We start from the raw sequence: 25,057 nt of genomic DNA, 5'->3' as shown, positions 1-25,057 counted from the left end.
CTGTGCTCTCCTCCCCTGACCAGTCGTTCCTCATCAGGAGTCCATGAACAACGCTGGGCAATCGCTGTATACATGCCGTATTCTCATCACCAGAGAAACCACCTATTTCGTTTTCAAGGAATCCCATGAATTTGGAAAAATTTCATTCTGAGGTCTAGCGGATGAAAGTGAAATTTCAGTTCCCGATGGGTTGGATGTGGTGCCAGAAGGGTTCTGTGTAATGAACAGGTTAAATCTTGTATAGGCAGCACGGTGGCTCAGTAGTTAGCAGCACTAGGTCCCAGGTTTGGATCTCAGCCAGGACACTATCTGCATGGAGTTTGCAGGTTCTCCCTGTGTCTGTGTAGGTACTGCGGTTTCCTCTCACATTCCAAAAACATGCAGTTAGGTTCATTGGCTTCCCCCCAAATTGACCTTAGACTATAATAAAGACATATGACTATGGTAGGGACATTAGACTGTGAGTCCCTTTGATGGACAGCTAGTGACATGACTTTGCACTTTGTACAGCGCAATGTTATATGTTGGAGCTATATAACTATATAAATACTATGTAATATTAAATAGTAAATAATATTATTATGGCAGCAAAAGGCAGCCTTTCGAGGTGAGTTTAACTGCAGCAAAGCCAGTCACATCAGTCCTTTCTGTGCTTATATAACCCCCCCCCCCCCAGGACTCAAATTAGGTTTGCACGACTTCCATCTCCAGAAGGCTTGGTGGGTGTTTGTCACTTTGGAAGGGAGTGATTCTTAAAACAATTCCTGAATCTTCTCCTCATTACTTGCAGAACATCCTGCCGTGAGATGGCCAACCTGAACGACGCAGGAGATTTTTAATCACTAAGTAGCTTGGCGTTAACCCCTCGCTAACCAACTTGTCATAGGTAGCATATTGAAATCAAGGACATTTGCACCGAATACCAGGAATGCCATCAGAGCCTTGGCACCGGGTGTTCTAAATGGTAAATTCCTCCCATTGCCAGGGGCGTCTGCACCACTCAGCATGTATTTCAGTTCAGTGAACAAGTGAAAGGGGACCTGTCAGTAACTTTACAAATGTCATGAATATATCCCTAGCATGTTGTTATATACAGCAACAATATCATTATTGGAAAACTCTCTTTTTTGCTTTCTTTTATTTTAATTAAAGGGACATTTTTGAGCTCTGGTCTAGTGCCTTTGCCTAGGCTGACATGATGTCATCACTCTGCTGCAGGAGGGAGAATGCGGTTCCTTAGTCTCCCCACACGATTTATAAAATGTGAATAGAATTTTTTTGGTAACGATCAGCTCTTCAATCATTGTCTGGTAATAACTTTTGAAATCAAAAGCTCCATTCACTTGAATGCAAGAACTAATCTCCATTTTTAGAAAGGGGAATTTGCTGCTACAGTGGGCACAATTTTCACTTTTTAAAAAAATCAAGGATTTGACACACACCACTGGTCTTTGTTGTGATCTATGGCAATCGTGCTGAGCGCCTCTCTATAAATGCTGCAATAGTAGTAGTAATAAGGTTAATAAGGTTAATTGGCTTCCCCCTAAATTGACCTTAGACTACATTAATGACATATGACTGTGGTAGGGACATTAGATTGTGAGCTCCTTTGAGGGACAGTTAGTGACACGACTATGGACTTTGTACAGCGATGCGTAGTATGATGGCGCTATATAAATACTGTGTAATAATAATAATACTACCACTGGTACATGGTATTCGTGAATTACCTAATGATCAAAGTAAAGCTGATGGGCACTTTATTGAATCCCCAGTTTTATAAATGGGCTCCTTTCTATTATAAGCCCAGCGGTCACCTTTAAGGTGGCAGGCAGATCTTCTTGTCGCTCACATTGCTGTATTCAATTTTCACACTTTTTTTTTTTTTATAGCGCTTTATACAAAACTGCATTTTTTTATTTTTGCAATTAAAAAAAAAAAGTGTGACTGTCCTCTTTTACCCTGAAGCAAAGCAAAACTTGTTAATTGGCCTTTTTGCGTAGGAGGAAATAATGTCTTGTGGCTTCCAGAATTTTGTATAAACCACAAAGACAAACAAATATTCTTTAACTGCCCTCAGCTTGGTAGGCAATGATGCTGGGTTGCTATTGCAGTGTGGATTGCCATATTCAATAGGGCAACATGGGTCATGCTGTGGCCAGAGGGTGATTGACCTTTTCAAAGTAAAGTTCAATCTGCTGACATTTTCCCTTGCTCATCCTTTCCTCTTCTTAATAAAATTCCAGTGGCATCCTCACAAAGTATTTGCTGTGCAAACAGATCATAGCTGGTGGGGATTGAGGAGTCTGTTAGGGTGTTATACATGACTTCCCAAAACCTGGTAGTGCTTACAGTAATACTGGGCACCCACAGATGAAACATAATTCACGTTATGACTTTTTTGGGGGGAGGAGGTGCAGCTACGGATCAACTGTAGAGGAAAGGGTTAGATGATCATGGATGTCCATTAGCCAGACATGAGTTGGGTTATTTCTGGTTTGCTGTGTCCTTTTCTGCACTCTATGGGTTCTCCAAGGCTGGAGAGGATTCACCTTCATCAGTGAAGCTGGGTGATCTGGCAAACCTGGAATGAATCTGGTCCAGGATTGAAAACATTTGCTAACAAATAGCAGATGACTTTTTAAGAAATTTGTTCCAGGTTTTCTGGATCACCTAGGGTCATTTATAAAGGTGTATCTTCTCCAGCCTTGGAAAGCTTTATTAAATCAGGCCTCGTGAGTAGCTATTGCAGTGAAATCAGCAATTTCAGTAGCAATAGAAATCATGTCTATATTGGTTCCTAGATGCTTGCTAATGGGCAAAGCAGGCAGCACCCCAATAGGTCATAGGAGCACTGCTCAGGTTCTGAAGCAGCAAGCAACCCCAGACTATACCATTTCCACCACCATGCTTTACAGTTGGTATGGGGCTCTTCTCCTGAAATTGTGTTACTGGTTTTAGAAGGCTCTGTAAAAAAAATTGTGTTATTAGTAATATATGCTTACTACATATCTTCAGCCAATGCTGCAGTAATTATTTTACACTACTAGATGTCCATAGTCTTCTATGACTATGATAATGACTGCCAGCATGACTCAAACCACTTTCTCCGAGTCCAGGCTGTCATGAACCCACCCCCAGCACGTCACCTGACAGTGAATATGCAACACATGAATGAGCTCTCTTCACTTTCTCTTTTCTTCTCTTCTTGGCATACTTGTTGCCAAACTATGAACTGACTGGCTGTTTGTGTTGCTCCCTCATTTCCCACTCTGAGCTCTGTTGTCCTGGGACAAGAGGCTGATGCATAGCCAACTTCTATTGCTTGCATTCAAAGAATACATTTAATGATCATAGAACCGCATTGATTTGTGTCTTGTATATTTGCCTGGTGTTACCCTTAAAGTTTTCTTTCTCAGAATCCCTTTTTCCTCATTTCCTGCAATTAGGTTGTTATACCAATTTCCTTTTTCGCTGCTTACTCACCTATAATCACAGCTCCCTATTCGAGGTGACCGGCACCTATTAGAGCCATTGATCCATTGTCAGAGGGGTATTCCTCCCATAATAGTCCACGCATCTCAATCCCATTATCCGCCTCCATGATCAAATCATTCTTTCTGATCTCAATTCCTTATAATAACTTATGCCCCATTCTTGATAGTCTGATGACGCCAAACATTTGTAAGTTGAGGCCAGGCTGTTTCATAATTCATGACAAAAGACATTTATATTAAAATAGTGGCTGATTGTGTCATCCAACCAAATGAGATTCTTTTCATTATTCAATGTCAGTATGATGTGATCTGTAACTATGACAGAGTGCAGAGGTGGTGGAAAATCACTCATTCATAGTGATTAGACGGCTGCTAGCCTGGAAAGAGGGTTTAAGCTGAATTAAAGTTCCACTTTTAAATATGCATGTTTAGGCAGGGCAATATTGCAGAATGGCACAGGTTATGTCCCCTCTGCGCTTATCTGTCCTACCAGCCTGATTGCTGTGGGAAACTATCAAAAAAGCTAGAATACCCAGCAATCCCAGTCTCCTTGTGCATGCAGGGAATGAATGAACTCCCATGTGCCTGTGTAGGAGTTATATCATCCCAACCTTGTCAATCAAGATGATCAAAGATTGTATCCAAGGAATGAAGAATAGGGGAAGCTGGCAATGCCCTGTGATGGAATGGAACAGGTGAGTATAGTGGGTTTAGTTCCACTTTAATGAGCGATAAACTGGAAAACTGATAGAATCCCCTCCATCTGCACATCGATGGAAGTCCTTATTATTGTTAATATTATTAAACAGGATTTATTAAGCGCCAACATATTACACAGCGCTGTACATTAAATAGGGGTTGAAAATGACAAATACTGACAGTGACACGGGAGAAGGAGAGGACCCTGCCCCGAAGAGCTTACAATCTAGTTGGGGGGTTGGGGGAATTTTTACACAATAGGATGGGAGATTTGTAGTGGTGAGAAGTGGTGATGTTTGAAAAAATGGGTTTTGAGTGTTCTTTTAAATAAGCAGAAAGTAGAAGCAATCTGAATAGGACGGGGAAGACCATTCCAGAGAGTTGGGGCAGCTCTAGAGAAGTCTTGTATCCATGCATGTGAGGAGGTTATGAGTGAGGAAGTCATTAGTAGGTCATTGGAGGAGCGGAGAGAGCGGCTGGGGGAGTATTTTTTACCAGGTCAGAAATGTAAGTGGGACAAGAACTGTGGATGGATTTGAAGGCAAAGCACAGGAGCTTGAATTTGATTCTAAGGTGAAATGGAAGCCAATGGAGAGAACTACAAAGAGATGCAGCGGAGGCAAAGCACAGGAGCTTGAATTTGATTCTAAGGTGAAATGGAAGCCAATGGAGAGAACTACAAAGAGATGCAGCGGAAGAGGAGCGGAGGGAAGGATGGATGAGTCTGGCTGCAGCATTTGAAATAGATTGTAGAGGAGAGAGTCAGTTTAGTGGAATACCAGAGAGGAGGAGGTTACAGTAGTCCAGACGAGAGATGATAGGAGCCTATACAAGGTGTTTGGTGGTCTCTGGGGACAGGTAGGGGCAGATTTTGGAGATGTTGTACAGATGAAAGTGACAAGACCTGGAAATGTTCTGAATATGAGGGGTAAATAAAAGGGCAGAATTGAAGGTGATGATTGGTGGCTAAGGGTGACACCAGTTTGGGAGCAAAAGGGACCAAGAACAGACTTGGCTGAAAGGTTCCCGGTCTGGCTGCTGAGGGTGACTCCTTAAATCTTCCACACTGGGGGTAACCAGAGCCTAAAATCCAATTTCCCTGTTGTGTGTTTTAATGAAAAAGGTATCTAGATACAAAGTTCACTTTATTTTTTTTTTACCTCTGTCCATTGTGCATATGGGAGATTATGCAAATATTACTTTTCATAAAGATACAGCCTCTGGTCTTTTATATTGCAATGTCTGGGCTTGCTGGAGGTTACTTATCCAACCAACTTCCTGCCTTGCTGTGCTGCACAACAGGTTTGCTTTAATGCTTCTTCTCACATTGCAAGTCTATGAGTCAACTGACACATTCAAAACATTCCATTGCCTGTGTGGCTCATACCTTATCTCAGCAGTCATTGCAATAGCTAGCGTCTACCTTTAGTAGATGAATGTAACTCCTTTATGATGCTATGCCAGCTTATCTCACTTCACTCTCTCTTCATTTCCATACATACCCTTTACTTTGCATATAGCTGAAAATAAATCTGCTTATATTTTGCCTTGCCTGCTTACTCCATTCTTTCCTAATCAACATGGTAAAATAATGTTAAAAAAAGCTTTTTATGTAAATATCAGATTGCCTTGATGAGTGAATGTCGAGCTGGACAAGTTGGCATTTCTAGGCAGGCTGCATTCACATGCATAGTGCCATAGGTGACACATTCATGTGCTGCTAAACCTCCATATTGAAAGGGCTGAAATCCAATGAATGGAAGTGGTAAACCAGAGACCAGGGAGGAAAGGGCTAAATGATCCTGGACCCCCTCTATCCAAGAAACGAACCCTGATTAGTCTGGATTTACAATGTTGCATATATTTTTTGTGTACTAATTGTGATATTTTTAAATTGCCACTTCACCAAATTGCGTTTACCGCTTTAAAAGTAAAGAACACCACAGGCTGCAATGGGGATCAGTAGAATACTTTTGCATAACTTCGATAGTGGAGATCGGTCACTCCATTCATGTGAATAAAGCATCCGATTGCCACTTAGTATGACCGTACCTCTGTTCACTGATGGCCAAGGAATAACCCCTTTACTGGCTTATAAAATTGTCATTATAAAAGTACTGGCTGAGTTTCCTAAAGTGGAGAATATTATGCTACAGTTTTTTATGAATAAATCCCTTATACTATAGCAATTCACAGATTGAAAAGGCTGCACAGGGAAGTGGAGAGACCATGAAATGTACATGATTATGTTTTCTGAGGCTGAACATGAATGGGATGATGCCTGAAAAAATATGGCACTGACCTTGTAGTAAGAGGTGAATTAAATCATCATCTGGGGGGGGGGGGGGTAAAGTAATCTCTATGATGGGTAATAAATACCTGGAAGTGTTACAGATCACTTACATAGTTACATAGTAGGTCAGTTTGAAAAAAGACATCCAGTCCATCAAGTTGAACCACTAGGGAAATAAACTTATCCCAGATATAAAACCCCATAGACATAATTGATCCAGAGGAAGGCAAAAAAAAATCCCTGGTACAATTTGCTTCAACAGGGGAAAAAAACTCCTTCCTGATTCCATGATGCAATCCGATGTTCCCTTGATCCACAGTCTCTGTAATCTTTACTTTAAAGCTTTAATCCCCAGTTATTTTCTGTGCTTCTAGATTTCCTCCAGCTTTTTCTTAAGCCAATCTATAGAACTTGCTGAAACTACTTCTTGAGGGAGCCAGTTCAACATTTTCACAGACTTTACAGTGAAGAATCCCTTCCTTATCCGTAGCTTAACCACCTAGCCGGTATGCCCGTACGAAGGTCGGGCAAAAAAAAATCCAACATATTACGCAGCGCTGTACATTAAATAGGGATTGCAAATGACAGACTAATACAGACAGTGATACAGGAGGAGAGGACCCTGCCCCGAAGAACTTACAATCTAGTAGGCTACTATCAGCGTACCTCTAGTAAGATGAATAGAATGAATAGGTTCCCTGTTTTCAGGCGTTTTTGTGTGGTAGCATTGCTACGTGGTAACCACTCAATCCACTTACATGAATTACATAATGCCACGGATAATAAAAAAAATGCATTGCATCCAACGGCAGGCTAAGGCATACACAAGTGTTTGTCTATGCCTGAAAAATCCCAGGGGTTACCACTTGTTACTGCTCCTACATGTGTATTTGGGTCCAGTAGCAGTAAGTGGCATGGTTTATCTTAGCCTAATCAAAGACCATCGATGATTGCAATCAATGAAAGGGCAAATTTTTTCCAAAATAGATATATCAGTTATGACAGCCAACATCACTCTCAGCTTCTCACACCATTTACAAAAGTGTCTTGTATGACTAGTTTTGTTTTAAGGCAGGCAGCAAAAGAATGTAATCCAAGCAATGTTTTTAATGCTTTTTTAACACAGGGGACTCCTTTAAAGTTCAAGTCTTTCAAGTCTTCTATAATTATTATATCCACAGCTCACTGTATATTAGTGTGGTGGTCAGTAGACTGAATGTTTATTACATTGCTGGCCATTAGGAAGAATGTTACCCTTACAGAGAGCCAAAAAGATCATTGGTGTCACTCATTGTGATAATGAACATTAGGTGGATCAGTGAAATGAGGCACCATTCATTTTAAATAGCATCCAATGCACAGTAACACGCTGCCGAAAGAAAGCTGTACGTCTTAGTCTGTTCTGACATAGAGGAAGCCCATCCAAATATTGGACACTGGATGTGTATTTGTGTATTAAAATATTTTGTTATATTAATTTGTGTACTGTCCCTCAAATAAATATATATAATGTTGTCTATTTTGATTATTTTACACTGTGAAAAGTGTATCAAAGCTAATGAAAGTCCCATTTTCTTGCGTTAGAACAGATACAGGAATTCAGTTTCCTAATTTAAAGAGGATTTTTGGCAAAATAGAAAACGCTTTTCGCTGATATTTTTGTAAAATAAGAAATTTAGTTTTGTCATCCTTAATCATTAGATATTGTTGCATAATGAGTAAGCTACATTGGTAGTATTCAGTAACATCTTGAACCAATTACAAATCATTGTGCAATCTTGTTGGTCTGATCGCTGCTATGTAATAACTGTCACGGAATACTCTAATTATTTATCACTACCAGATGCCATTGCTATTTGTGTAGCATGCTCAATAGACAATCGCTTGTTCCATTGGGTAATGATCAATTCCTACTCATTTTAAGGTCAGTTCCAATGGTTGTTGTTTTCTTGCCTTTAAGGTGTTTGAAACACACCTTAAACACAGGACATCAAAACCTCATCTACTTTTACTAAGCAGTGTTCATGGCAGTTTAGGGTCTGTGTATGACCTGCTTTCTGCATGCAAAGCAGGTCAGAGCTATTCTTTAATTTGTTTGCCTTTTAAACACATGCACTTGTGCTGAATAGCTGGGGCCAAATGCAGCATTAGAGAATAATTTGTATGCATACTTTCCTTGCTTATGACTCAAATTGCACTCATGGACCCTCTATAAGGAAACACTCAATAAAACTGTTAATAGTTCTCAACACAGCTTTCTAACACAGGCAATCCAGCCTTTTCCAGACAAACAAGTTCCAGGTAAATGGATTTGATTAGTAATGGCACAGCTCCTTTGGTATGTTGCCATAGGCCATTTATACCGAGATTTGTAAATACAAAAACTTAAGTGTTGGAAGAAACCATTTCTGGCTGCGCTGCCAGTGAACTTTGTGTATTCTGCTGGACAGTAGCAATTGGTGGTGGAAGGGAGGACACATCATGGACAACTGGGTTTTTATTCCAAACGTGAACATTGTTCCAAATGAATTTAGGTGTTTGCTGTGAAGGGTTCAATGTATTGTAAACTCTTCTGGGCAGGTTCCTCTCCTCCTCCTGTGTCCCTGTGTATCCTTTGCAACCTCTATTGTACACCACTGCGTAGTATGTTGGTGCTATATAAATACTGTTTAATAATATTGGTAAAGTATACAAAGAACTTTTGAACAATTGTGGCAACAGTTTAGGAAGTTGTCCTTCAGTAGAAAGCCAGCTCCATATAGACATGTTTATTAGGTTTGGTGCAGGGGATCGCCACAGAATTTTGCCCGTAATCTTTCTGAACGCCTTTGGGTTGAACTAGAACTCTGACTCTTGATCCTCTCATTAGCGTCTGAGGAAGTACGAGTTGTTATTTTTTTGTGCTTCCCATCAATTGGAGAACAGTCTTTTAGTCAGGGCTGGCAATAACCAAGAAATGTCAGATGATTGTGGAATGTGTGGCCTTTATTAAAAGGGTCCTTTGAAGGTTAGATCTTCCAGTCTCATGTCAGGAGTTACCCCAGGTTTAACTTCTTTTACCAAGAGTAAAAAAACAAAACAAAAAATAGCATTCCAGTGGTTGGAAAAGCCACCATCTTTTACCGGTTTCTGCAGAGACCCACATTAATGTTTGTTAAGAACAAAGCAGACACAGACACTTCTTGCTAAAGTTAAATGTATTTTCTTTAATCAAATATTTTGCTGTAACATTGGTTTAAATTCCCCCCTCTAACATTTGGCAATTAGGAAAATAGCAGGCACATCTTGGTACCAGGCACCTTTGGCTAAGCTATCACAAGTTGTAAGTTTTTGGCAGATATTTGTCATTTACAAGAACATTGTAATAAACATTCACATATGTCCAGGCACTTTTGGGGAAACTTTACCATTGAACTAGAACAGGAAGCTTTTAAAGACAAAATGCACTGTAAAATAAACCATTGATATTTTTTTTGTATTATCATCAAGAAAATTATAGATCTGTAAAGGTCTGATATGGAGTTCCTAGTTCACTAGACACAATTATTTTAGTTATGCATATTAAAGTGTTGGGATGACAGCTAAGGAACACAAATGGCATATATCATACTCATCATGGATTTTCTCATCCAGATAAAGATAAACCTGGTGCTTGCAATTAAGACTCAATACCTGAAGTATACCTGACAAGGGCAGTCCTATAGCACAAGGGAGGAAGGGTAATTTTATGTTAATAAACACTGCTTTATCCTACAAGATAGCTTTCTTATCTGTTTGCAAACAGGTACACTTTTTAGCAAGTATCTTTTTTGTGAAGGATATATGTAGGCAGTGTGATAATGATAAGACACTGAAGAACTTTGGTGATAGCCCTTAAGTTAATAAAATGAAGTGTGTAGTAAATGCCCATAAAACCCCAAACAACATGATTAAAAGACAAAAAAATGCACAACCCAAAGCACAGGAACTGTTTCATTTATAGGAGTCATTCAAGTGCAGATGTAATATACGTAAATAAGTAAATTGAGCAGCAATATGTGAACTGTGAAAGGCTTCTAATGTTTCTCCTTTACTATTCCTAGTCAGGAGGATTGATATTAAAAACCATACTTATCTATTCTGAAAAATTAACTGCAAGCATTTTCTGAAACTGAAAGGAAGGTTGTTACAGATGACATTAAGACAGCAGAGAGGAAGGCCTAGTAGTGGGGACACAGACATAAGTTTTTAAATCCTTTCAGCACACTATGTATGATTTTGGCTGGAGTCCCCCTTTTGACCATTTAGGTTTGTTGGTTTCCTTGTATTATATAATTTATGTACATTAAATAAAAATGGTGATCATTCTGTAGCCTAGTTACTGGATATGCAGTTAACAATTCCTAGCTTGGCAAACTAATCTGATGTCTATCTCAATGAACAGAAAGTTCGGGGACGCTGACCTGGATCCTTCCCTAATTGATCTAGAACAAGGTAACATACAATCATGAACTGCCAGTCTTTTAAAATTAAACCTCCACCCATAATTTCCAGCCTCAAGGAGGTGGCAATGTGCCAATTCTTGTAATCTAAACACATTTACATATACAGACAACATGCATATCTTGTTTTGGCTATATCAAGATCAGGTTAGCCAGGTGGTGAGATCATGGACACTCAATCTTAGAAGGGGAAATAAATGGAAATATTGCAAGCTCCCACAGAGTAGCAGGAAAACCTAGCTTTGGTGCTGTACATTCCACGTAGAATGAGACTGTACTGAACCCAAGACATCATCAGCTACCTATACAGTAGCATCATTTAATGGGTTACGGACCAAAAAAACAAAAACAAAAATATATACAAATATGTCGGACAAGTCAATGAGCAATGGATAGGATACAGGAATTCATAGCAACCAATAATCCTTTTTATGACGGCTTTATGTAATGAAAATTAGGACTGCTTGTTGTCAAGTAAACTTTGCCTTACAAAACCTTTGGTTAGAAGATTCACACAGCAGCATGTGGCTGCAATAAAGTGTGTGTCGTTGTGCCCTAAACCTAGCTGCAAGCACTCAACAATCCTTAGAATGGTAATATGATCGCATATATCGGCATGGTTAGAGAGTTATGGTCTTGGTCTGTGCTGTCAGTCTGTGGCATAAACCACATCAGCTGGAACTTTGAAAAATTTTGGAAGACCACAGTCTTTAATCTCTTATCAGAAGACAACAAGTTGGTTAATGGATTGAGAAGTGGCACGAGAGACTTCATTTACAATAGTGGAATGAATTCTCCAACTCTCACCGTTTCCTGCACAGTTATATCTATTTTTTAAGAAATCAAAAAAACTGAATTTGGGCTTTTTTTGGCTGTACATAAATTTTCAAATACAGGCGATAAATGCTTAAAAGTCTTTCCTTTATTGCTTATTAGGAAAATAAGACAATATAGTGAAACCTTATCCTAACCCCTGCTACTATGTTTATGACTAACAGTACTTTTCTTATGTGCACAGTCTGGTACATTTAAGTCATTTATACTCCCTATTGTGCATAATAAAATACAGAGATAACCAGACCAAAGGCTAGGTAAAGAGGCAGAAGTTAGGATAACATCCTATTTTAATTTTGTTAATAGGTAATAAAAAGAAAATAGTTTTACACATTTATTGGAAGTATTTGAAAATGTATGTACAGACCTAAAAAGTTCCAGTTCTGTTTCTTCATTGCTTAGAATTCAGATTTATCTACCAAAAAGAAATTAGAGGCAGAACACATGACATCTGGGAGTAGTGGAATGGCCACTACTGTGTAATGTAACTAACACTGCTCATCACCATGTCAAAAGTGGAACTCCAGCCAAACTTTTTAAGGTTAATTTTGGACAGAATAACCCTAAAAGTCCAGTTCAACCCAATGATGAGAGGCTTTGTTGTATTCCACATCACTTGGGCTTGAAAGTGTCTTCGACCAAACAGTGCACCGTTCTACTTCCAACAGGCATGACACATAGGAAGCCCTACTGTATAGGTAGTGTGGCCATTTCTCCAGAGTTTTGTTTTACATGTTGGGTAAGGGGGGTAAAATCCCTACAAGGTTCTCATTTAAATCTGGGAGCCTCTCTGGTTTATCCAAATGGCAATGCTGTCAACAGGCCAAAAAACATTACCTAAATGTTTAAGGCTTCCCTGCTTTGGCCATATACTTTTAGCTAGTTCATCAACTGCACTTTGGCAGAATTTGGTTTGAATGGCAAAATGCAGAATGTTTGATATTAAAGGGGTAAAATAAAATGGACAGCCCTATGCCACATAATGGCATTAGTTGCACCCTATTATATGACTGGAGTGTTTAGTACCATGTAGTCGTTTTGCGTTATGAATTAAAGTGTTGGAGGCACTGAAACAGCAGGGGAGCAGGCCAGCTAGCATTTATCACTTTTCCTACTTTTGTATTCCTTTAAAAAATCATGACAGGCAGTTTTCATTGGCACTAGACAAAGCTGTTGTTAGTAGCTTTCTTTAAACCCCCCTGCACTGCAGCAGACAGCCCCGGAAGGGTTAACACCATGAGCCAATCTTAGCATTGCATAGTACCCCAAGTTGAATGCAGAAAATGCATATAGGAAGGGAACAGCAGGCTAGGACAGGGCTTAAAACCACCCTATATTACCTGTAATATAGCCTGAAGAGAGGTCCACGATCTGAACGTGCTGGTTGGCAGGGGGACCTGGGCACCAATACAAAACCTTTGGGAGGTTACACAGTCGACATGTATATTTTTAGCTGTATTTAATGGCTTGCCCATGTTCAGTTTTAGTTTGGATGTTACCAGTATAGAACTGGGAATTTAAGGGAGTGTGTAGAGGAGGCTTATTATTTAAAAAGTTCTACAAAAGACTTCTGAAGAATATGTGCAAGTAGTAGAAAACTTTCTAAGCACAGTGAAAAACCTCAGGAGTATAAAGAAGTTTACAGTTCTGTAGTAATAAAGACACAAAGTTGTGTTAGACAATGCAAATTGTGTAAGCTGTACAAATACAGTTCAATATCCCAGTGAAGGCACTTCAACTCTCAACAAGACAAAATACTAACTTTAAACTAACATAAAAAGGATTCATAGTGATCTGCGAATATAGAAACTCTTGAATACAGCAGATTTGAGACTAGGAAATGCAGCTTGTTGATCAGCTTCAGTTCCTTTCCTTTGAATCCTTGGCACCTCATTATGACACACTCCAAACTGAAACACAATAGAAAAGAAGTCAAGAACAAAATTTAAAACTTGGCATTAGACAATTATAAAGGCACCCCTAGCAAAACTCCAGGTTGCCTAGATTTCTTTTTTTTTAAATATTTTTGGGTCACTGCCCTGAACAATCACTTTGTCTGTTTTGGGCAAAACGACAGATGCTCTTGCCAGGCCAGTCCCGTTTACCAATAATCACCTTGACTGTATCTGTTGGGTCTTTTGATTCCGTACTTATGAGGAGCACTTAATTTTCCCTTTCTCTCAATATAGCCAACCACAAGACCTGCACACAGGTAACCAGGTGACATGTAGGAGTATAAAACTTACCAAATGAATGTTTTGTCATAGCCCAGGGTGAACCTTGTGCACACATTACATTTATATTGCAAAGTTTTTGTACAAAACACCTAATAACTCTGCCTTTCCTTAAGTGTTTTAGCAAGGTAACCTAATTAAGGGGACAAACACTAAAATGTGTTATGGTGTCACATGACCAACTAGAACAAGGAAGAAATACTCACCAATAATGATAATGATAATAACCACAATAACTGCAATCAGTATCGCCCACATCTACAAAATGAGAAAAAAGAAAACCTTGAAAATTAACAATACTATGCAGAATATCTATATCCCAGATGTCAACCAGCAGATCATAAGTTCCATGGTCATGTGATTTTTAAAACCACAATTGAGATGAGTGCTATATGCTATTTATTCAAAAAATGCAAACAGCACATTAATAATTTTGTTTTCATCTGCACTTTGTTTATAACATGATTTTCTATGTGCCTGTATAACCTTGTCTGATGTTACAGTTATTTGCATTTTAAACTTCTTTCTAACATTTCTCCCTTAAAATTAATCAAAATACTCAGGACTTATGTAGTATGCCTTGTCCTTTTGCCCCACTGGTGTTCCCACCTTGCACCTGCTGGCTGGAGTTGTAAACAAATGGACTGACACAAAAAAAATGAACTAACCGGCACATTTCATAATTTGGCAAATCACAGGCATGTGTATTAATCTATTTTAGTTAAAGTGCAATTAAAGTAATGGATTCATCACACCAATATTGTTTCTGGGAACAGAACCCCGTTTAAACTAACTTACTTTCAGGAGAAAAGCTTATAGTTTCCGGGAAACTATACAGCTCTCCCTCTGAACAGTATAATATGGCCTAACCATGTAATATGGCTGCCCTCTTGCTCTAATTGTACTCATGACCCAATTATGAATAATGGCTGCCACTGTTACTATTGTACTGCCAAATAGGCAATACTTTGAAACAAAGGTAGGCAAGATAACTATATGGGCATTAATGAGTTGGAAGGCAGATATCTATTTTAATTTATACATGACTAATACTTCTTTAAAGTATCTTTTCTTTTAGAAACTACACTTTTACTATCTATCTATCCATCCCTCCATCTATCTATCTATCTAATCTATCAATCGACTCTTCATTTATCCCAATCAGCCCTATATAATGCTAAATTTACTTTTCTCCTTAACCAATATTTACCTGATTATTTTTTGGTTTTCTATTAAAGTTTTCCTTTAGTTTTGTTAATTTTATAATCAATTATACAGATGTGATGGAGTATTTTTCTCACCTTGCAGTTCTTCCACCAGTATTTTCTCTTAAGTCTGGCTGCACTGGTCTCAAACTGTGAAGCTCCAGCTTGAAGTGCATCTGCACGATCATCCAAGTCACCCAACTTTTGGTCTCTCTCCAGGACTTTGTCCACATTGACTCTCATAATGTCAACCACCTAAAAAAGATATTTCAATAAAAGTTTTTTCAATAGGAGTTAAAACTGACATCCAATAAATGTGAAAGACAGTAACCACACAAATTCCGCCAGTACACATGTAAAGAAAGCTATGCCAGGACTACACTTCCCAGCATTTATTTCGAAGATTTAAAAATAGGAGAAGCCACTGAACCTACCCTTTGATATAGTCACATTCTTCTATTCGGCTGTTTACACACGTGCAGTAATTGTCAGTGGAAAGGAACTTTCATGATCTTTTCAATGGACAAAAGACTGAAGGATGCATGAACGAGTGCTGTACATTTAGCGCCGTTCTGCACTATAGAAAGAGGAAGGGAAAAAAAATTCCCTCTACTTCCATTACGATTGTTAGTGGATCCTCCAGGACGGATCCATGAATGAGGAGCGCTGTACACATGCCAGATTTTTGTCAGATATCAGCCCTAAGGCGATTATTGGACGAGAATCATCTGACATGTGCACATAGCCTTAACCTTGGTGGGAGCTAATAAATCAAGGGTACAGTGATTTCAAGTACAGTTCAGTGATGACAAGCACAACTGCGAGCCACAGATCAATGTGACACTATGGTCAGTACAGACAAAGCAGTATTTGCAGATGCCTGGGATGACCATTCTAATGGTAAAAGTAAAGAAAAATAAAGTAAGATCATTATTACATTCGCTGGATACATGCAAAAATCTGCATTAAAAAATCAGTTATCCTTCAAACTCTGGAAGAAAGTAGGATCTTGGTAAATCCAAATGATAGTTAGGACATTTGCCACATCAAAAGGCTTCGAGTTATTCAGGAGACCTCCTCTGTTGCACTTTAATAGCTCTGCCCCAGTAACTAAAAAACGTGAGGCGGGATTCTTGTAGAAAAGTGCCAACGTCTCACGCAGTGATCGATCTCCGTAGCTTCCTCCAAAATTGTGAATGGGAATATCTGCAAAAACTTCCAACCTTCTGAATCAATACAATCAACAGAAACGCAGCTGGAGAGGTGTAATTAGTTCCAAGAAAAAGATGGTTATTCGAACATCAGGACACACTTTTTTGGATTCATTACAAACCATACAGATAAAAAAAAGAGGGCAAAAGGACAGCTAAATATAGCACCGGAAACCAATTCTCTGCATGAATTTTCTGACAGACCTTTGGTCAGAATTATCTGGGATAAATAAAACATTTGTTCAGAAATAGGTCTGCAACTGCCACTGTGGTGCCGCTTGCAGCGTGATGATGCTCATATAGCCTCTTTACAAAGCGCTCAGCAGAATGAAATAATAAAACCCTATCACTGACGTCAGATTGTTTAACCCTTGCCTGGGCTCTGGAAATTGATTTTTTATGTACGGGAGAGAGGAAACAGGAGAGTTCATTGTGGAGCCAAAATGAAATTTAAAATTTAATTAGTCGCTGCGGTTTGTATGGTGAAAACTAATAAGAAATGGCTAATGTGGTACATGTGCTACCCACCTCGTCCACCTGAGCCTGCGTCTGCTGCAGGCGCCGGTTGCTGCCGGCGGCATCGCCGGGACCTGCGGGTGTTGACCTGAAAGTAAAGTAGAGAAAAATTAGATAGTGCAAGTGTTTTGTTAACTGAATGAAGGAACTATTTATTAAAACATTTCTCAGTATAAAAATTGGAAACGTATCTGCTGAAAAAAGTGGCTGCCGTGTAGTGTGCATAAACAACCAGTGAAGCATCCCCATAAGGACATATCAGCAAACACATCCAAAGTTTCCACACATTCAGTTTTAGATAAAGCTGGATAGATAAGAGTCAGAGGCTTCAGTGCTCAACCCAGAATATTTTTTGAAGCCGGGTGGCAGCCTTTGTATTGTGACCCAATCAGCAACTACCCAAACACAGCCAGGTGGTTAATAAAAAGTACCGGGTAGTGGACCTGGCTAAAAGGGGCTGTAGCTGCACTGTGTAAATTAGTCCTTACAGAGATACCATAACTTCTTGTCTGTAAAATAAAGGTTGTCTAGTCAGGAAAGGAAGTCAAGAAAATGTATTTGAGAACAGGAAGTAATGGGAAGTTTTTCTAGATAGTAGCAAAACCGGGGAATTTAACCTTAACACATTCTATAGAAACTGAAAAATATTTAAGAAGTGAATACATTACTATGGAATCTGACATCCAGAATCTTCTCACTCATATAAAACAGTAATGAATGGATCCTTTGGAATGACTCTGCCTGTGGGAAGCAGGTTTTTCCGACACACCTCTGTACAGTACAGCGTGTAATTGAAAGTTGGTACTGTACACTTGCATAACACGAGGATACACCTACTGTACCAAACCAAGTTTGGTACAGTAAACATCCCCATAAGGACATATCAGCAAACACTCCAAATGTCTAACTATAGAGAAGTGCATGTGTAGTCCAGTCGGCTTTACATATGTGGAAGGTCTATGAAGCCACACAGATGCAGCAGCTGGTTAACATACAGTAGAGGTGCAGGGACTATATCAGAAGAAGCAATATTTGTTTATTTTTTAGAACAAAGTTTAAGTTTTGAATAAAGCTGGATAGATAAAGTTGGAGGCTTCAGTGCTCAACCCTAGAAATTTTTGCAAGCCGGGTGGCAGCCCCTGTATTGTGACCCAACTCATCAGTAACTACCCAAACACAGCCAGATGGTTAATGAAAAGTACCGGGTGGTGCACCCAGCTAAAAAGGGGCTGGGGAGAACACTGGGTTGTGTTAGGACCAATTTACACCAAGCGGCTACACACTGGCAGATTTGCCTCATTAACCTATTGCCAGCAGCTAGCAGAGACCCACTAAATGAAGTAATGGGAAGTTTTTCTAGATAGTAGCAAAACCGGGTTTTAATCTTAACACATTCTATAAAAACTGAAAAATATACTGAGAGTGACTAAATACTTTACTATGGAATCTGACATCCAGAATATTTGGAATGAATCCACTTGTGGGAAGTAGGTTATTCCCCGCCACGTGTTGTTCCGACACACCTCTTTGTACAGTACAGTGTGTAATACAAAGTTGGTACTGTACACTTGCATAACACGAGTATACACCTACTGTACCCAACCAAGTTCCGCCACTAGTTCGCCGCAGGGCATCACTTGGCAGAACCGATACTGTAAAGGCCAAAATATTCCTAGTAGGTGTGTAAAACCTGACACAAAATAACTGGGTTTATGTAACAAAGTTTTATGTATGGGTAGAAATAGAGGATGGCAGCATTAGCTCCAGATAACAACCTGGGGGGTCATGAAGAGATTTATAACTTGAGTTACAGACTTAGAATAAGCATGAGAATTCTAACTTTTCTGGACTACATGTTCCAGGTCTGCAACTTAGAATTAGAAGTCCCACACAACCGGCATATTCAGAACAGGGCAACATTTATGTCTATGTCCCCGATACGTACTTTCTTGTAAGGATTTAACAATAAAACAGCACAGGGTGTACACAATAAAGACTGACTAACTTCAAATTTTTTACAACATTGGTATTTACAAGTATGTTTAAAACATTGAGAAAAGAAAGCTGGGGTTTCGTATCGACAAAATCAAGTATATTTAAAGTATACAGGTAAAGTGATTTTGGTAAATCATTCACATCAGTGTTGGTGTAGCTAGGTGCACCACCCGGCTGCTTTTTGGGTGGTTACTGAAGAGTTGGGGCTTGCTCCAACTTTCTGCTCATTTAAAAGAGCCCATAAAACCCATCTTTTCAAACTTGCCTACCCGTCTTCTGTCTCTTAAAAATCTCACTACTTCCCACCAATCCAAATCCTCCCTCCTATCGTGTGCTATTTCCCCCACCTCCTAGATTGTAAGCTCTTCGGGGCAGGGTCCTCTCCTCCTCCTGTGTCACTGTCTGTATCTGTCAATTGCAACCCCTATTTAATGTACAGCGCTGCATAATATGTTGGTGCTATATAAATCCTGTTTAATAATAGAGGCTGCCACTCACCTAAAATTTCTTCTCACCCAGTTTAAAAAAAAAAACATTTTGAAACAATATATACAATGCAAATTGGTCATTCCCAAATAAAACTCCAAGGGAAATAACACACACATTTATATATATATATATAAATATAAATACATACATACATACATACATACACACAGGAATGTCTAATGGATAAATACACAGAAAAAAGTATAATCTCTCGTTTTCTGATGCATTTCGCTTACAGGCTTCTTCAGGGGACTTGTAGACAACGTTAAGGTACCATATATAAAGTAATACAGAACAATTTTTGAAAGATGTACATATAACGGTTATAGATAATATGTATAATTGGGCAGTGCTGCTAGGTTAATAAAAAGAAGAGTGGGTGAATATGTGTTTTAAGATAGGGGGTAGAGGGATTCATTAAAAAAAAAAAAAAATATGGGCAAAATAATATCTATTAATTGTATATGTTGACTCATCATTTGTAAACATTTTGCAATAAATAGAAGTATGTCATTAGATTGTGAGCCCCTTTCAGGGACAGTTAGTGACATGGTTATGGGCTTTGTACAGCGTTGCATAATATGTCGGTGCTATAGAGATACTGTGTAATAATAATAATAATAATAAGTACGCAAAAAGTCCATAACACTTACCATCTATAAAACATTTTGAAGAGTGTCATGTATGCACTATTTTAGTGATAAATAAAAGTAAATAAATTAACTAGAAATGTGGATGTGATAGCTGGTTGTTAATTAAACTTATATTCCGATGGAAACAAATGTGCCAAATCCAAGAAAGAATAGAAAATGGAACAATAAAACAATAGTAAACCCTCATATCAACCTGACAATTAAAACGACCCTAAACTAAAACACTACAGTAGTCTCCCTAGAAATTTAGGCTGGTTAGGAAGAAGCTATAGGTGGGTGGCCGCCCCTGTATTGTGACCCAACTTATCAGGAACCACCCAAAAACAGCCGGGTGGTTACGGGAAAAGTTCCAGGTGGCGCACCCAGCTAAAGGGGGCTGGGGAAATCACTGGACTTTAAATATATTGTTACATTTAGTCCCAAAGACTTTCAGTGCCAGTGCTGTCCCATGGAAGTTGGGCCTAGGTGACTATGCAGACAATGTGGAGCCGATACCAGTGTGGTCCATTCCCTGTGGGATTTTGCATAGTTAGGCAACAATGCTGTCCTTTATAAAGTGCAACACATTAACAAGAATAATGCCAACATGAGCAGAGAGGAAAGTGGCCAGAGAGTTGATCTCATCAGCATGCAGCTGCTCTTCCAGTGTCTGGAAGGTTGAGGAGCAGAGGGAATAATCCAGTTGTATTGGTCAATGAGGAGCAGAGGGAATAATCCAGTTGTACTGGTCAATAGGAGCAAAGCCATCAGTGGAATGCTGCACAAATCCCAGAACTGAATGGAAAAAAAATACAAATCCTTTGGGTTGTCCCATTTTTTTTCTTCCCAGGGCCAAACTGCATATTTTCCAACACCTAAAGACTGTGGCAAAAAATGAGCGTAACCAATATGTGCTTTAATAAGACCAAGTAAAAATGTGAGCCTACTGAATTGTATATCCTGCACACATGCCAACAAAATACACTAACCACCAAATAATTTTTTTGACCTGATTGACCCCTTTACATTCATAACTTCTTTTAAAAAGTAGCATCCATGGCTGCAGCTGAAGTGAATGGGATTTCTTTAATGTATACTGGAGCTTATCACTCTGGCCTTTGCAGCGCTGGGTCCCAGGTTCGAATCTCGTCCAGAACATTATCTGCATGGAGTTTGCAGGTTCTCCCCATGTTTGTGTGGGTTTACTCCGAGTACTCTGGTTTCCTCCCACATCCCAATAAACATGGTTATTTTAATTGTCTACCCTCTAAATGTGACCTTAGGCTGTATTAATAACATATGACTGAGGTAGGGACATTAGATTGTGAGCTCCTTTGAGGGACAGTTAGTGACAGGACTACAGACTTTGTACAGTGCTGTGTAATATGATGGCACTATAAAAATACTGTATAATATTAATGATAATATGGTACAATGATCTGCACCATACAAAATCTGATCACCAGATATTCTTTCTAAATAATGCTGTTTTATGTGCCTCCCCTGGGGACTACTTCAACCGTTCTCTTCCAAACTTTATTATTATTAAACAGGATTTATATAGCACCAACATATTACGCAGCACTGTACATTGAATAAGGGTTGCAAATGAGACAGATACAGACAGTGACACAGGAGGAGGAGAAGACCCTGCCCCGAAAAGCTTACAATCTAGGAGATACTTCACTCTTCTCCCCTTCCTCATTTTCTTTCTCTCTCTTACCCGTACATCTCCCCAGTTTGTTTTCCACAACATTTTTAGTGAAGTGGTTATGCACTTATAAATGGAAGATGTTCCTTAAACAATATTTGATATACTGATGACTCCTGGGAGTTTTCGAATTGTATTAGATATTTTTTGTTTGATAACGGAACGTTTCTATTTGCACTGCTTGCTAAAGATACTGTAAAATCCTTCTGTATTGTCGTTTGTTAATGTTTTCTGTACTACTGTGTTTATTACCTAATAAAAATTTTTGTAACAAAAAAAAAATCTGATCACCTCTGAAAACTGAGCTGGACATATCGGGGCAGAAGTGTCCTAATTATTTCCACTATGACTTTACTAAATGTTTTGGTCACCTTGCAGCTTGTAAAAACATTTATTTATATAGGACAATTGGCTGAACCAGGTCATTTGGTATCAATGGATCCAGGGTTCTGCATTTCCACTACTTAAATCAGTATCATAAAGCATAACAAAATGAACAGTGCTCGGCAGAGTATATTAATAGAACACACTGGTATTTAATTGCCGATACTTTTGTTTTCGGGGTTAGCTGTGTGACTCATTATGCTCCAGGATTATGCAATCGAGCAATGAACATTCAGTAAAGTTTTGAATTAGTGCCAAGTACAGTTCAGCTTGTTCTGTATGGAAATTGCAAGGTCAGCCAACGTTTCCACGTGTTTTGTTTAGGAACACTGTACAAAAGACAAAAGCGTGGTACAAACACATGTGTACTACATAAAAAAACGCCCACTGAGGATCATATCATAGAACAACCCCAGGCAATAACACACCCTGTATCCCGGATATGTGTTCATTCAAATATCACGACAGGTATTGATTTCTTTTAATTTGTATTTGTAGGTTTAAAGTACTGCTTATTTAGTTCTGAAGTTGGCAGCAGTTTAGGGATTATGGGCAGCACAGTGGCTCAGTAGCTAGCACTCACTGGGTCTCCGGTTCGAATGTTGGCCAGGACACTATCTGCATGGCGTTTGCAGGTTCTTCCTATGTTTGCGTGGATTTCCTCCGGGTACTCCGGTTTTCCTCCCACATTCCAAAATCATGCAGTTAGGTTAAATGGCTTCCCAACAAAAGTTGACCTTTGACTATGAGAGAGACATTACATTATGAGACCCTTTGAGAGACAGCTAGTGACATGACTGTATATACGTACAGTGCTGCGTAATATGTTGGCGCTATATAAATACTGTGTAATAATAATAATGTTTATGGTAGAGAGGCAATGCTTCTATTGTACAGAGCCATGACCACAAAGCTCTCTGTAGCATCCAGCAAATGAGTATAATGGCAGAATATATGTGCCAGCAAGCAGGGGAAATAGAGAGAATTGTTGGGAAAAGGTAATTCATTCTATTTACCAAACCCTTCTCAACCTTTGTATCATGAGGGAAGCCTAGAATCGACTTTCAGGTCTTCAGAGAACTCCTTTTATAATTACAATATCCACAGCTCACAGTACATTAGTGTGGTGGTTAATGGGAACAATTCCTCTTACATTGCTGGCTATTAGGAAGGATGTCACCCTTATAGATAGCCAAAAAGAACATTGGTGTTGCTTAAACTGACGCATGAGAGGCCGAAAAGCCCAAATTACTCATGGAACCCCCAGCAGCCTCTGAAGCAGTGGTGGTCCGCAGCTCTGGCCGGGGCACCAGAGTGGGGTCAGGAGAAGGACTCCGCGGGGGGGGGGGGGGGGACGCACTGGCCAGATATGCGGACCATGACCCCCGTCCAAACCACGACACAACCCGCCCACACTACCATCGCAGGCTCAGATCTGCCATGGCAGAGTGGGCAGGGTTATGGTGTTATGACTATTACCTTTGATTGGCAACCGGCTCCCCGAGCATGCACGGTCAGTAGCCGGTAATTTTAGTGGTCCGCGGGACCATAAAGGTTGGCGACCGCTGCTCTGGAGGAATCCAAGAGTATCACGGAATCCTGGTTGAGAAAAACTGCATTAACATAACCGTATACAGAACTCTAAATTCCATATTTCTTAATGAGATCTGTACGGGGGGTGGGGGGGCTGGCAGAGTCTCCTGCAAGCCATTATGTGCAAATTGAGCCATATCATGGACTGTCAGCTGGTAAGAAAGATCTATAGTTTGGTTATTACTCATAGAATAGTAAATCCAACACATGGGCAGCACTGTATAACTTACTAGCATTACAGACATTTCATCAACACTTGTCACACAGCCCATTCAGGGCAAAATAATAGTCTGTACATACCCATCACACAGGTAGTCATACCTACCTTGCACAATGCTCCCTCACCTCCATCTAAGCTCACACCAAACCAGCATTTCTCAATCAGGGTTCCTTGAACAAAGAGCATTTTGCCCCTCAGGTCAGTTACCACCCACACCAATGATCTTTTTGGCTATCTGTAAGGGTGACATTCTTCCCAATGACCAGCAATGTACGAGGAGTTCTTCCCACTGACCACCACACTAATATAGGGTGATCTGTAGATATAGGAATTATAGGAGTTCACTAAGACCTGAAAAATATTTGATTAGTTCCCCAAAAGGCTGAGAAAGGCTCCCTTAGACAATTAGATAATGTCAAGGCAGCAACCATGCAACAATCTTCAGCCTAGTGATTGGCTGCTTAGGTCTGTCACATGATCACCTATACAAGGTAGTCCCCGGGTTACATACGAGATAGAGACTGTAGGTTTGTTCCCAAGTTAAATTTGTATGTAGGTCAGAACAGGTACATTATTTTATTAAATGTAATTAGGACAGATGTTTGTCTCAACATATTATTAGGCAGTGTGGTGTCAGTTACTGTATAAAATCCTCACTGTGAGTAACCACAAAAAAAAAATATATATATTTATTTTAATATATTATGGAACGTAGACATTCATTTACTCTGGAGCAAGCTGTGCTTTGATATGCAAAAAGTGCAGAGTTTGTCTTGGTCATTAAAGAGTTACAAGATAATACTGATCAGCTCAGCTCAAAAGATCACCCACAACCTCAGCTGTGTTTAGCAAAAGATTTCTTCTGCAAGTCATGTCCCCTCCAAGCCTCCCTCCTGTTTGTATCTAGGAGTCGTCCATCCGTCCGTATGTCCTTAACCCAGGGACAACCTGTAAATGAAAGCCACAATCCAATAGGGCTCTGGTAGTCCTGGGGGCAGCAAGAAAGCATGGCGGGGTACAGACAAATTCTCAATATGTGCACTTCTGTACATGGAATACCCAA

The 25,057-nt window shown here is 39.5% G+C and overlaps 1 protein-coding gene across 1 annotated transcript in view; it reads right to left on the bottom strand.

Moving 5' to 3' along the window:
* Positions 1-9,668: 9,668 nt before the first annotated feature.
* The window catches only part of VAMP3 (vesicle associated membrane protein 3), a 29,434-nt gene continuing 14,045 nt past the window's right edge, over positions 9,669-25,057 (bottom strand). Inside the window, exons 2-5 of the mRNA XM_072426018.1 lie at positions 16,983-17,058; positions 15,340-15,498; positions 14,245-14,296; positions 9,669-13,714 (exon numbers count right to left, since the gene is read on the bottom strand). Of these exons, the coding sequence (XP_072282119.1) occupies positions 13,698-13,714; positions 14,245-14,296; positions 15,340-15,498; positions 16,983-17,058 (304 nt within the window). The 3' untranslated portion in view covers positions 9,669-13,697. The remainder of the gene's footprint in view (positions 13,715-14,244; positions 14,297-15,339; positions 15,499-16,982; positions 17,059-25,057) is intronic.

The sequence above is a fragment of the Pyxicephalus adspersus genome, chromosome 11 (genome assembly GCF_032062135.1).
Source record: "Pyxicephalus adspersus chromosome 11, UCB_Pads_2.0, whole genome shotgun sequence".
Classification (NCBI taxonomy): Eukaryota; Metazoa; Chordata; class Amphibia; order Anura; family Pyxicephalidae; genus Pyxicephalus; species Pyxicephalus adspersus.
Note: the sequence above shows the minus strand (reverse complement) of the source record. Positions and strands in the feature narration are given on the sequence as shown.